Below are 14250 nucleotides of genomic sequence, written 5' to 3' on the forward strand. Positions count from 1 at the left end.
TCTATGCAAATGGAAATGAAAAGAAAGCTGATGTAGCTATACTCATATCAGACAAAATAGACTTTAAAATAAATACTGTACTAAAAGACAAAGGGGGCACCACATAATGATAAAAAGATCAACCCAGGCAGAAGATACAACATTAAAAATAAAAGTTTATTTATAAACACCCAACACAGGAGCACCAAAGTATATAAAACAAATATTTAAAAACCTAAAAGGGGAGATTGAAAGCAAAAAAATAATAGTAGGTGACTTTAAAACCCTACTTACAGCAATGAATAGGTCATGAGACAGAACATAAATAAGGCAATATTGGTCTTAAATGACACATTAGGTCACATGGCCATAATAGATATATGCAGAACATTCTATCCAAAAGCAATAGAATGCACATGCTTCTAAACTGCACATGGACCATTCTCCAAGATAGATCACATGTTGGGTCACAAAATAAGTCTCAATAAATTTAAGAAGACTAAAATTGTATCAAGCATGTTCTCTGACAAAAATGGTAAGAAACTAAAATCAATTACAATGACAAAACTGGAAAAAACACAAAAACATGAAAACAAATAACATGTAACTGAACAACCATGAGGTCATCAAAGAAAGCAAAGGAGATATCAGAAAATACTTAGAAAAAAATAAGAGAAATAGCATACCAAAATCTATGAGATTCAGCAAAAGCAGTTCTCAGAGGGAAGTTCATAGCAATATAGGTTTACGTCAAGAAACAAGAAAAATCTCAAATAAACAATCTAACTTTACACCTAAAGAAACTAGAAAAAGAAAAATAAATTGAGCCCAAAGTTAGAAGGAAGGAAGTAATAAACATCAGAGGCAGAAATAAATTAAATAGAGACTAAGGAAATAGAAAAGATCAATGAAACTAAGAGCTGGTTCTTTGAAAAAGATAAACAAAATAAAAAAAAACCCTTAGTTAAACAAACAAAGAAAAAAAAAGGACTCAAATAAAATCAGAAATGAGAGAAAAGTTACAACTGATGTCATGGTGGGGAGCGGGGAAGATCATAAGACACTACATAGGAGTGCCTGGGTGGCTCAGTCAGTTAAGTGTCTGACCCTTGATTTCAGCTCAGGTCATGACCTCACGGTTGTGAAATCAAGCCCCATGAATGGCTCTGTACTCATCATGGAGTCTACTTGGGAGTCTCTTTCTCTCCCTCTCTCTCTCTCTCCCTCTCTCTCTCTCTCTCTCTCTCTCTGTCGGCCCCTCCACCACTTGTTTTCTCCCTCTCTCTCTCTCTCTCTCAAAATAAATAAACATTTTTTTAAAAGACCTACTACAAAAAACAATATGCCAACAAACTAGACAGCCTAGAAGAAAAGGATAAATTCTTAGAAACATACAATCTCCCAAGACTGAATCAGGAAGAAATAGAAAACCTGAGTAAAGTGATTACTAGCAAGAAGATTGAATCAGAAATCAAAAACTCCCAGCAAACAAAAGTTCAAGACCAAACAGCTTCACTGGTGAAATCTTCCAAACAGTCAAGGAGATTTAAAACGTAACCTTGTCAAACTCTTCCAAAAATTAAAGAGGAGGGAATGCTTCCAAACACATTTTATGAGGCCAACATTACCCTGACATAAAAACCAGACAAGGATGCCACACAAAAAGAGAGAAAATTATGGGTCAATATCCTTGACAAACATAGATGTAAAAATCCTCAACAACATATTAGCAAACCAGATTCAACAATACATTAAAAGCATTATACATTATGATCAAGTGGGATTTATTCCAGGGATGAAGAATGGTTCAAATTCACAAACCAATCAATGTTATATACAACATTAACAAAATGAAGGATAAAAATCATATGATCATCTCAACAGATGCAGAAAAAGCATTCAATAAAATTCAACACCCATTTATGATTTTAAAAAAACTCTCAACAAAGTGGCAATAGAGGAAATTTACCTCAATATAATAAAGTCCGTATATGACAAACCCACAGCCAACATCACATTCAATGGGAAAAAGCTGAAAGCTTTTCCTCCAAGTTCAAGAACAAGACAAGCATGCCCACTCTCACCACTAATTCAACATAGTATTGGAAGTCCTAAATATAGCAACTAGGCAAGGGGGAAAAAAGGTATTCAAATCAGAAAGGAAGAAGTAAAACTATCACTATTTGCAAATGACATGTTACTATATATAGAAAACCCTAAAGATGCCACCAAAAACTGTTAGACCTAATAAATGAATTCACAGGACATAAAATCAATATACAGATATCCATGGTATTTCCATACACTAATAACAAACTATCAAAAAGACAAATTAAGAAAATAACCTCATTTGTAATTGCATAAAAAAAAATAAAATATCTAGTAATAAATTTAACCAAAGAGGTGAAAGACCTATTCACTGAAAACTAATAAAACCTAATAAAAGAAATTGAAGATACACAAAGACATGGAAAGACATACTGTGCTCATAGATTGGAAGAATTTACACTGTCAAAATGTCCAGACTATCCATAAAAATCTACAGATTCAATGCAATCCCTATCAAAGTTACAATGGCATATTTCACAAAACTAGAACAAATAATTCTAAAATGTATGTGAAACCGCAAAAGGTGCTGAATAGCCAAAGCAATCACAGGGAAAGAAGAACAAAGTTGTGGGGTGCCTGGGTGGCTCAGTCGGTTAAGCGTCCGACTTCGGCTCAAGTCACGATCTCGTGACTTGTGTGTTCAGGCCCCATATCGGGCTCTGTGCTGACAGCTCAGAGCCTGGAGCCTGCTTCAGATTCTGTGTCTCTCCATCTCTCGGCCCCTCCCCCACTCATGCTCTGTGTCTCTCTGTCTCTCAGTAATAAATAATGTTAAAAAAATTTTAAAAAAAGAACAAAGTTGAAAGTATCACAGTCCCTGATTTCAAACTATATTACAAAGTTATAGTAATTAAAACAGTATGGTATGGGCAAAAAAACCCACACATATCAATAGAACAGAATTGAGAGTCCAGAAATTAACCTGCACATATATGGACAATTAATTTATGACAGAGGAACCACTGTATGTACAATAGAATAAAAACAGTATCTTCAATAAATGGTGCTGGGAAACTGGTCAGCCACATACAAAAGAATGAAACTTAGACCACTCTCATACACCATACACAAAAGTTAGCTCAAAATGGATTAAAGACTTGAATGTAAAACCTGAAACTATAAAAATCCTAGAACCAAAACATAGATGGTAAGCTTCTTGACATCAGTCTTGGTAATGTTTTTTTATTTTAATTTTTTTAACATTTATTTATTTTTGAGAGAGAGACAGAGTGTGAGCAGGGGAGGGGCAGAGAGAGAGGGAGACATAGAATCTGAAGCAGGCTCCAGGCTCTGAGCTGTCAGCACAGAGCCCAATGTGGGGCTCAAACTCATGAACTGTGAAATCATGACCTGAGCTGAAGTCAGACACTTAACCAACTGAGCCAGGCAGCTGCCCCAGTCATGGTAATGCTTTTGTGGCTGAGACTCCAAAGGCAAGGGAAACAAAAATAAAAATAGACAAATGAGACCACATCAAACTAAAAAGCTTCTGCACAGCAAAGGAAAATGTCATCAAAACAAAAAGCAACCCACTGGATAGAAGAAGATATTTGCAAATCAAAACTCCAATAAGGAGTTAATATCCAAAATGTATAAAAAACTCATACAACACAACAACAACAAGAACAACAAAACAAAGAACCCAATTAAAAAATGAGCAGAGGATGTGAATAGACATTTTTCCAAAGAAGACATACAGATGGCTAACAGGCACATGCAACGATGTTCAACATCACTGATTATTAGGAAAACACAATTCAAAACTACAATGAGAGGTATCACTTCATATGTGTTAGAATCATTATTATCAAAAAGATATGAAATAACAAGTGCTGGCAAGGATGTGGAGTAAAGGGAACCCTGATACACTATTGGTGGGATTGCAAATTGGTGTGGTCACTATGGAGAACAGTATGGAGATTCTGCAAAAAAATTAAGAATAGATACCATAAGATTCAGCTATTCCACTACTGGCTATTTATTCAAAGAGTACAAACCACTAATTCAAAAGATATATGCAACTCTATGTTCACTGAAGCATTATATAATGCTTATATTATATAATGTCATATTATAATGACCAAGATATAGAAACAACCTCTCTGTGTGCTGGTGGATAAATGGGTAAAGAAGAAGTGATATATAATGAAACATATAGAAGTATATATAAAGTGGAATACTGCTCAGCCATAAAAAAGAATTAAATCTTGCCATTAGTGACAACAAGAATGGGCCTTGAGGGTATTATGCTAAGTGAAATAGGTTAAGAGAAAGAGAAATACCACATGACTTCACTCATACGTGGAGTCTAAAAACAAACAAAATCCAAACAAACAAAACCAAATCCATATACGGAGAACATATCACTAGTTACCAGAGGGGAACAGGGTTGGAGGGTAGGTGAAAGGGATAAAGAGGATCAAGTGTAGAGTGATGGATGGTAATAGACTTTTGAGGGTGATCACTTTGTAGTGTATACAGATGTCAGCTTACAATGTTGTACACCTAAACCTTATACAATAAAGAGAGGGGGAAGAGATAAAGACTTAAGGAACTGAACAGTAAGTAGAGTCAATTCTTGTCTTAGAGAGAGTGATGCCCACTCCTTCATCTTATTACTGGCCTCCCTTCCCCTGGAGTCCAGCCAAGAAGGTGGGAAAAGGAAAGAGTTCTTTCATACGGCCTCAGAAACCTTACCAGGAATAGGAGCAAGGAACAACTCTGCCAGAAGCTCTACTCAAAGTCAAAGCCATTAGAACTTCTCTAATAAAGGCCAGGATGAAAAGGCCAGGAAAAAAGGGTTGATGTCATTGACAGCAGGAAGATCTGGCTACATGCAAAACTGAATAGGTCATCTCTGCACAGCTCCTCTTCCTAATCTTTGTCCCACTCCCCACATGACACCTTTCTTAAGTGAATAACTATATGAAAGGTAAGTGAGCCCTCTCCGTTATCTATGGCCATGACTACCCATTCTACCAGTGGAGTCCCATGATTGCAAGAACAGCCAGTAAGCACAGATGAGTATTTATTGAGCACCTGTACAAAGAACACACTTAATAAGTATTTGTTGAATGGATATTGAACAATGGAATGATATGTAAGGCTGCCAAAAATCCCACATAGACTGCCACCAATTCATCTTAAAAAACAAAATAATGAGAAGATTTTTTTTTAATCTGACTTACAAGTTTTTTCTGTGCCCTTCAGAGGCTCACTATATTCATCTTCTACCACAGAATACACATTAACAACATACTCCGTTTCAGGCTTCAGATCTTTCAGTACTGTGCTACTTTCCAGCCGGCTCACATAAAACTAGGGGAAAAAATTTAAAAAATAATAGCAACTTATGCTGTAATCACTTCCTTCTTTTCTACGACCATTACAAAGTAAGTTAACTGCAATGAGCTTAGAAATTATATTTCGATGAAACCATTGTCTTTTGCTTTTGGAAATTACCAGATTACAATGAGATCTTAGACAATTCATATCATTCATTCTCCCAGCTGTTGTTTCCTTATTTATTTGTAAAATGAGTGGGTAAAACTAGATCATCTTTAGTGTTTCCTTCCACCTCAAGGATTCTACTATAAACTCACAAATAAATCAAGCATCCTTTGATTAAAAATCATATTGATATTCTGCAATTCTTAGAAACCATGAGAATTTAAGCAAAGCTCTTTTCCTTTAATTAAGCCCAAATGGAAGTGTTTGCCTAGCAAGGAATAGAAAGGACCACTGTTGATTCAGTTCTGCCACTCTCTACATCTTTCTTGCTCCACACCCAACATTTTTTGAACCTTAATGTGAAGGACTCAATCTCAATATCAGGAAGGAGTGGGCTGTAGATGTTGTCTACTCACTTCTTGACGTTTCCCTCCAGAAACGGGATAGTATTCCACCTTATACCTGTCCACGCTGTCAGCAGGAGGTGTCCAGCTCACTCTAAGAGAACGATGGGTTCGCTCAGAAATAACTAGGTTAGAAGGTGCTTCCAGGTCACCTACACATGGAAGTAAAATGCATACGCTTTTATCATTATTTTAGCAAGGTGATGAAATCTGAAATTAGATCGAAACAGTATTACTCCCCGTATTTCAAATTTGTACACACATCCTGATAAAAAGTAAATCAGTCTACAGTCCCATTGCCCGTAAGACCTCCCTGGGTGGGCAAAGGATTTTTCAGTCCCTGAAGATTCAAGCCTGGGTTCATCTTTCATTAAAACCTGATCCCACTCTTTCTTGTGGCGCTACCTGTTTACCAATCACCTAGACTCTAAAACCTCTGAATTTCCTTGATTACTTCCTCCTTTCCCTAACCTTATACATATAACTGATGAATAAGGATTTGGGTCCTGATAATTCCACTGTCTCTATCATTGTTGGACCACCCACATTCACCACCCTCATTATCATTTGATTATTTATATTCATGTCTTAATCTCCTTAACAATAAGTTATACTCTGTGTGGACAGAATTGGTTTCTCATTTATGTTTAGTTCTCCTATAGGACCTAGTTCAGTGGTAAGAGAAGCTACCCACTTTCTTTCTCAAGAGAGAAGAAAAACAACCAAGTCTTTTAAAATTTGGGAATATCCTACTGCCTGTGATTGTGCTCTCTCTGGTTAAGGAAAGTGAAATGACCAATGAACAACAGAATGACTACAGACCAATATCTAGACGTAACATCAATGAAAATAGAAATATTAAGTTCACAGTGATCATTAGAAAGATGTCCCAAATAATAATTTAAGGAGAATTAATTCAATGACTTCATTAGCATAGCAATCATTCTCCTATAAACTCTTTCAACTTTCTTTGTAAAGCTGGGGAAAGCATTTCCATTCTTAGCACTCTAACCTTTATTATAGTTGGGTCATAATCAAGCCTACAAAATTATCAAGCAATTTTACAGTCTGAGAAACTAGAATGAATGCAACTATTACACAGCTGATAAAAAATAAATAAAGGAAAACTGATAAAAGGTGTTTTCATCCCCACTCAAAGTTCTTTCCAACTAAATAAAACTACAACTCCCTCAGCTAACCCAGAGCCAGAAGCCTAAAAATTCTGGCTTCCTGGCTGGTCTATTTCTCCAGGGAAAAGGTCAGTCTGTTGTTCAAAATCCAAAAGGAAAATCTGCAAATGTTTGGAGAGAGAAACTCAAGGAAAAAAGTCAAATACATGTATTCTCAATACCCAAAGCATATGAACCACTTTTACCATATTAGTTGCTTATCTTCAAATAAGCTAGAAGTCATTTCTAATTCGTTGCCATCAGAAACAAATCTGAGAAAAAATCACGGACTAAACTAATGATTCTCAACTGAGGACATTATTCTTCCCATCAGATATTTGGCAACATTCAAAGATATTTTTAGTTGTCACAACTCAGGGAATGCTACTGACATCCAGTAGGCAGAGCCAAGGGACGCTGCTAAACATTTCACAATACACAAAAGAGTCCCCTTTCCCCATACAAAAAATAATTATCTCTCCCAAATATCAACAGTGCTGAGGGCGAGAAGCCCTAGGCTAATCTTACCTGGACCTTTGACACTGTTACACAAGTTAATGGTGAGGTCATCTACAATCCTAGAGAGTGACTCAAAATCAGCCACGTTGTATGCATGAATATCATCAGGATCCGTCGCAATCATCTTTAACTCATCTTCATCAGCATTTTTAATGCCTTGCAAAAAAAAAAGGATACATCAAATTAAAAGCATTTGGATTTTCAATGTTAACTAGAATATACATATGATTTTCCTCAATAATAAAATGACTATCTCTGGCACAAAATAGAAACAAATAAAAAAATAATGTGAACTAAAGGCTATTCTGAATTGGCTTCTTCTAAATGCTTCTAGCACCAATTTCCCACCAAAAAGTGTCTCTTGAGTGTTTTCTCTGGAAAGTAAAATAATGGATATCAAAAATAAACATGGTGCCACAGAAAACCAAACAGGGATTTTCCTGCATCCTACTAATAGTACATTTGTCCTCCTGACCCATTACTTTCTTCCAAGAAGCCATGTAGTTGCATCCCATTACAAGGGGAAAAGAAGAAAATGAGTTGACTTCTTGGCATATCTTTTTGATAAATTATGTGATAGGGAAAATATGTTTAATAAATTATGTGATAGGGAAAATATGTTTATGTGTTTATGCTTCAAAAATATTTTAACTACAAAAATAGCCTCAGCTTTTGTAACCCCAGGGGCACTGCTAGCCTTTTGAGTGCTTACCAATAGCAAACAACTCCACGCCTTCATCCTTGAGTTTCTTTGAAGGTGCCTCAACATCATCTTGTGATTTTCCGTCAGTGATGAGAACACCAATTTTTCGAGCTCGAGGCCTCATGCCAGCTTGGGTCTTGAAGCTCTGTTGACGAATGAAATTCAAAGCCATGCCTAGTGGGATTTTTAAAAGAGAATCAGTCGCATCATTACTCAGCCACAAGTTCTGACCAAAAGCAAGACCTAAAAGTGCACCAGGCTGTCCTTACTCACCTGTGAGAGTATTGCCTCCTTTGTATGGTAAGTTTGCCACTGCTTGCAACAAGCTCTTCTTGTCTCTGTGAGCATTTAACTGCCACTCTGTTCTGGGATCCCCACTGTACTGAGCAAGGGCTAAAATAACACCACTGGCATTAGCATATATAAAAAAGAAGGACAAAAATGTCTAAAGGTCTTCAATATTGCCAGACCTACCAATTTGTACTCTTTTGGGACCAATTTCAAAGACTTCCACAATGCGAGAAATGAAACTCCTCACGGTTCTAAAATTTGCCCGGCCAATGCTCCATGATCCATCCACCAGCAACACAATGTCTGCTTCCGCTCTGGTGAGACACTCCATTCCTGACATGGCAATCATGAGACAGGACAGAGTAAGGAGCAAATTCTTAGTAGAATGACTTCCTAGCCATGCCTCTGCCATCCCTGGATGCTCAGTGTTGCCTAGCTGCTTCAGTTCTGTAGCTTAGCTTGGTGATTTGGAGGTCAAGACTCCAAAAATATGTCAATATGATTCATTAACCTCAAATAACATTCATAAGGATCACCAATCCCTCCAATGATATTTCAATGGCAAATATTTCCTTCATCTTTGACTCTTTCCTGGCTACAGTCATAGATGCTGGAGACTTAAATTAAACCATCATTGTATTTGAAAGGGCTTACAAACCCAAGAGCTGAAATAATTGAATGAGAATGTATAGCCATCTGGCGACAAGGCATTAATAATTTTAATAAAATTTTAATGTGATCTAAAAATTAGATGCAGCATTTTTTGGTAATATGTAATGGTCATTGGCAGACAAATACGAAATGAACTGATAAAATGTGTGAGCTAAAAAAGGTTTTAGTGAGCTTAAAACATCTTCTAAAATAATTAAGCTTCGGGTAATTATTACATATATTATGAAGGATTAGACACATGAATCTTTATTAGACCTTTTGGAAGTAAAGATACCTTGTTCTAAAACCTGATAGCTACTATATTATTGAGTTGCTAGCTGTTTAACTTTATCATGTACTATGTAAAACAATCAGGTAAATACAGATGGTGAAGTCTGCACATTTAAAAAATCAAGAAAGAAGGAAGACAATTTAGAAAAGTATGCAAACAAATATACAAATTGAGAGCTTTAGAGACAACAAGCACAAACACTGATACAAAGCTAGGGTGCTTTGGAAAGAGAAAAATCCCAATATCCTCAGTGCACAAGCTACAAAATAAAAATATAAGTCAGTTAATATCATCATAACAGAAACAACAGAACATTCATACAAAACAGCAGGATTTGACACTTTGACTTATTTTGTCCACATCCACATTTTTTTAAATCCCCTCTTTTCTGGAAGCTTACATTACCAGCTATGACTTTTCCAACTTCTTGCCGTGGTAGCATCCGAGAAAATTAAATGATGCTCGTCACACTACAACGGCATCCTTTGCATATAGTACCTCCCATCAGGACTGAAGACTCCCAAATACCACTCCAAACACCTAAGCCTTTGCAAGCCTGCCCCTACTCTGCCCAGGTCTACTCCTTTTTATCAAATGATGGAAAACATTTAGAGGTAAATTCTATCCACTACTTCCACCTCTAAGAACGTTCAAAGCTAGCTTCATGCACATCAAAGCAATAACTGTGGCAGGAGCAGAAAAATCCAGAAAGCTGATGCTTCCATGTTGCTTACCAAGTCATGGCTGTCCACCTATTTATGTAACCGAACTCTGCTTGCTCAGCCCAAATAAATCATTTCTGCAACTACTTTAACAAAATAACATTGCATTTTAGTTATTAAAAAGAGAGAAAGTGTATGTAACCTACCCATTGCAAAACCTCAGCTTTAAATAATACAGTACTATGTAACCAATGCAAATGCTGACAAGATAGGCCTTAAAAAATACTGTCAAAGGTATGTTTAGCTAGCTGTTTGAAGATACGTTTTTAAGTGTGCAAATTATTTAAGCATATTGTAGTATAAAGTGTTTATATTTGCTTTTCACTGTGTGACTAACCTAACAGTTCACATTTGAAATAGCATCATAATATTAAGTTTTCCTGGGGAAATGTAACTCAGTTTCTTACCAGAGGATAAAATTGGCATGACAGTTGTATCAGAAAGGGTTGTCATTTCTTGTCCAACAAGGGGTGAACTCTCTCCTCCATCGAACATTCCAAAAACATTTACTTTATACGTGGTACCTGCCCTGAAATGTTAAAATATATAGTTCGTATGTAGAACTGGCTCAAGGGGTAGCACATTTTGCTTTGTTAAACACATTCATCTTGATTTTACAAACGTTCACTTACAGCAAGTTAAAAGGTACTGCTTCTAAGCAATGGGCTTTAAGAAAATAATTTAAATGCTGTATATTGCAAGGTAACATACAGTACCTAGCACAATGCCTGGCACATAGCAACCTCAATAAATTTCATCCTCTCTAATCTGCTAAAAGTAAACAATGAGTATTTATATAGATTTCAGTATCGTTGAATGAATGATTGAGACAAACAAACTTTCCAAAAAGCAATGCACAGTAGTCCATTCTTCCTACTGTGATGAATGTAGGGTGCTGTTCAAACTCAGACTTCCTTGTTTTCCACTGCACAGCCTGAAGCGAGACCTTTAATCAGCCCACCCTTTCCCGTTCCTGCCAGCTGGCACCAAGCACAAAGTCCTGCTTCTCTCTCCCATGGCCCACCCTGGAAGAGGATTCATATTCAGCATCTCAGTGTGAGTCACCTGGGCCTTTCCAGAAGGCACAAGAACCCCCACATTTCAACAGGCCTGGCTAGGGACAAGCTGCTTTTGGTGACATCGTGAAATATGAAAGTTAACTTTTAAAAAAGCAGGATGTTATTGAAAAGATGCCATTCCGAACCATCAAAATGTCACAAAAAACTCAGCTTGGCCTCTGAATCCTAACCTCATCTTCCGTAAGAACAAGACTAAGAAAGCAACTTCAGCTGATTTTAAGCACTCTGCTGGCAATCAGACACATAAGTGATTATCTGTGTAAGTCCTACTAATTTACATAAACTATTCGATCTTTTAACCATAACTGAATATAGTTCATTCTTACCTAAGTTCCTCCAAAACAACTGTATTGTCATATGGTCCAACCACTAACTCCCCCAGTCTTCTGTCATCCCCCGTAGGGTGGAAAGTGACTTTATAACCCTTTACTTCCCCAGGGGCAGGCTCCCAAGTCACTCGGAAGCTTGACATGGTTGGGTCAGATGTTTTGAGGTTTCTGGGTGATTTAAACCGAGAAGCTGTAAAGATAAAAATGTTTTAAAATATTATCCATAAGACTAGGTTTGGGTTTTTTTTATTACCCCCTGCAATAAGAAATCAGATTAGCGATATCTAAGTGATATACATGGGAATCACCGCAAACACAACACTTCAAATTGTATATTTATAAAATGTGGTAGCACCAGACATAACATCCAATAAAAATCCTGATAACGAAGTGCTACCCAAATGGATATATAAATAATTCTCACCATTCATAAGATCATATTAGCATTAGAACATTAATATGAAGAATCATTTTACCAGGATTAGTATGCTAATCAGGATCCTATCTGATTATTATAATCTAATTTACTATGGAATTAATTTTAGACACAAACAAAGTAGATGTATTAAAGCCTTCCTTTAATATATTATACTCTTGCCCCCCCCTCCAAAAAAAAATTATTTTATACCTGTTGTTCCTGATCCTTGCCTAAGCTTTCCTTCTCCAGTCTTGTATATTGGGAGAACTGTAATGTCATATGTGGTCTGGGGCTGAAGTCGTTTTAACACTGTTGAGGTGACTGTGGGTGGCACTTTAGCAACCATTTGTCTCCCTCCCCCACGGGGGCGATACACAACACGGTAGTTGATGACTTTCCCAGGTGCTGCTTTCCAGGTAACTCTCATTGTGTTTTCTGTTTCTTCATCCACTTTCAAGGTTTTTGAATCTGGGGATACTGTGGGATAAAAGGAGATTACAATGTATACCGTGTTGAAAGAAAATATACATGTCTTCTTTCCCATTTATGTGAAAAGAAACTGTGGTTTCTTAAATATGTACAGTATTCTTTTGCTTAGCAATGTGATCTCTCATAAATTCATGATGGCGTGTGAGCCTAATCTCAGTGAGATCACGGTAAGATGTTTTCTCTTTACCTAGCTAATAACTAAAAAGTGGAAGTTCATATTGCATGGATTTCCTTTTGCATTCTAGAGACTTTAGTAAAGAAAACATCCATTTCCGGAGATGAGCTTTAGAATTTTTATTATATTTCCATCCGTAAAGAATTCCAGTAGCAATCATGCTGTGGAGAATACTAAAAATCATGAATGCAGGGTCAGAAATATTATTTGGGTCTTTTCAGTAAAAAGTATGGTCCATAAATGATTAGCCAGAGTTGACTATAGTTAACCCCATTTTTGTGACTGCCACTGACATGAACACAAAAAGAATAGGAAACTCTAACACATAAAAATATCTCCAGGATTCTAAAAACAAACTGGTATACACTGAGTGTTTTAGGGAACACTATGTAAAAAGTGTTTGATAAATATATAATCAATGTTTTTTATTAAATTATCTTTTACTAATATTTCACAATTATTAATAACTATATCAGTATCAGAAACAGATCACTAAACATCCACAAAAAGCCAACACACATCCCTTTTCTTTTACAAAGTTAAAGCATATAAGCAAGATCATTTCACTCAGTTCAATAATCTTAGCATTCAAAGATCATAAGCAATTTCTACACGAAGACACTAAACTAAAGGAAACAGTGCAAAGAATCTTTCTTGATCCTGAGAGAAATTTTCATGTAAAGAATCTTTCTTGATCCTATGAGAAATTTTCGTGTTCAAACAGGCAAGGGCCACTTGTAACAACTAAAAAATCTAAATAAACTAAATATGTATATTGAACAAAATTTTTCAAACATTGGATATCAGGCAAGGTAGGAGAGTGATCCCTGAGAGATAAAAACAAACGGGAGTGAGCTTTATGATTATCCTGGCTTATTGCTTAGACAGAATTTCCAGCCCCAGCTCAGGAACAGGGAAAGCAGATGGAGCCTGATGATCTCACTTAGATCTCACTTAGAGGAGATGGTTTTGTGCGTTAGGGGAGGCCAAGGCATCTAGAATTGCAGAGCAGAGTACTGAAGAGGAGATGGTGTAACAGAGGGAAAAGCTCCAGAAATCTGCAAGCGGTCCTCCTGGAATCTTCAGCCCAGTGCTAATCAGTGCATATGTATGAGGAAACCACCCAAAGCTAGGGAAAGAACTACTCAAAAGCAGCAGAAGGAACAATTATTTCCTAGAGTTCATGCATTCCCCCAGTGATGCCCCATTAATGGGGCAAAATTATCCCTAAACTAAGGGATTCTCTGGTCTGGTTGTAACAGAATTTAAATGGAAGCTTGAGAAAGATTAAACTACTCCAAATAACTTAACTGAATCCAAGAGCAAAGCTTAAAGATATTTATAAGAATGTAAAAATATCTGGCACCCAACAAAGTAAAATTCACAAAGTCTGGCATCTCATAAAAATTACCAGACATGCAAAGAAGGAAAAAATATGATTTATGTTATAGACTGAGTGACTGTGTCTCCT

At 36.6% G+C, this 14250-nt stretch overlaps 1 protein-coding gene across 7 annotated transcripts in view; it reads right to left on the reverse strand.

Moving 5' to 3' along the window:
• Positions 1-14250, reverse strand: part of COL12A1 (collagen type XII alpha 1 chain) — a 116114-nt gene that overhangs the window by 60867 nt on the left and 40997 nt on the right. For 5 of the 7 annotated variants that reach the window (XM_086707247.1, XM_025926140.2, XM_086707246.1 and 2 more), the window contains 9 exons: positions 12326-12592; positions 11695-11887; positions 10697-10818; positions 8808-8957; positions 8607-8726; positions 8343-8507; positions 7640-7786; positions 5955-6094; positions 5277-5406 (listed from right to left, as the gene is read on the reverse strand). In XM_086707247.1, coding sequence (XP_086563373.1) covers positions 5277-5406; positions 5955-6094; positions 7640-7786; positions 8343-8507; positions 8607-8726; positions 8808-8957; positions 10697-10818; positions 11695-11887; positions 12326-12592 — 1434 coding nt within the window. The remainder of the gene's footprint in view (positions 1-5276; positions 5407-5954; positions 6095-7639; positions 7787-8342; positions 8508-8606; positions 8727-8807; positions 8958-10696; positions 10819-11694; positions 11888-12325; positions 12593-14250) is intronic. The other 2 variants (XM_086707251.1, XM_086707252.1) reach the window with 1 other exon arrangement.

Source organism: Puma concolor, chromosome B2, assembly GCF_028749965.1.
Source record: "Puma concolor isolate L17-30 chromosome B2, mPumCon1.1.hap2, whole genome shotgun sequence".
NCBI classification, from domain to species: domain Eukaryota; kingdom Metazoa; phylum Chordata; class Mammalia; order Carnivora; family Felidae; genus Puma; species Puma concolor.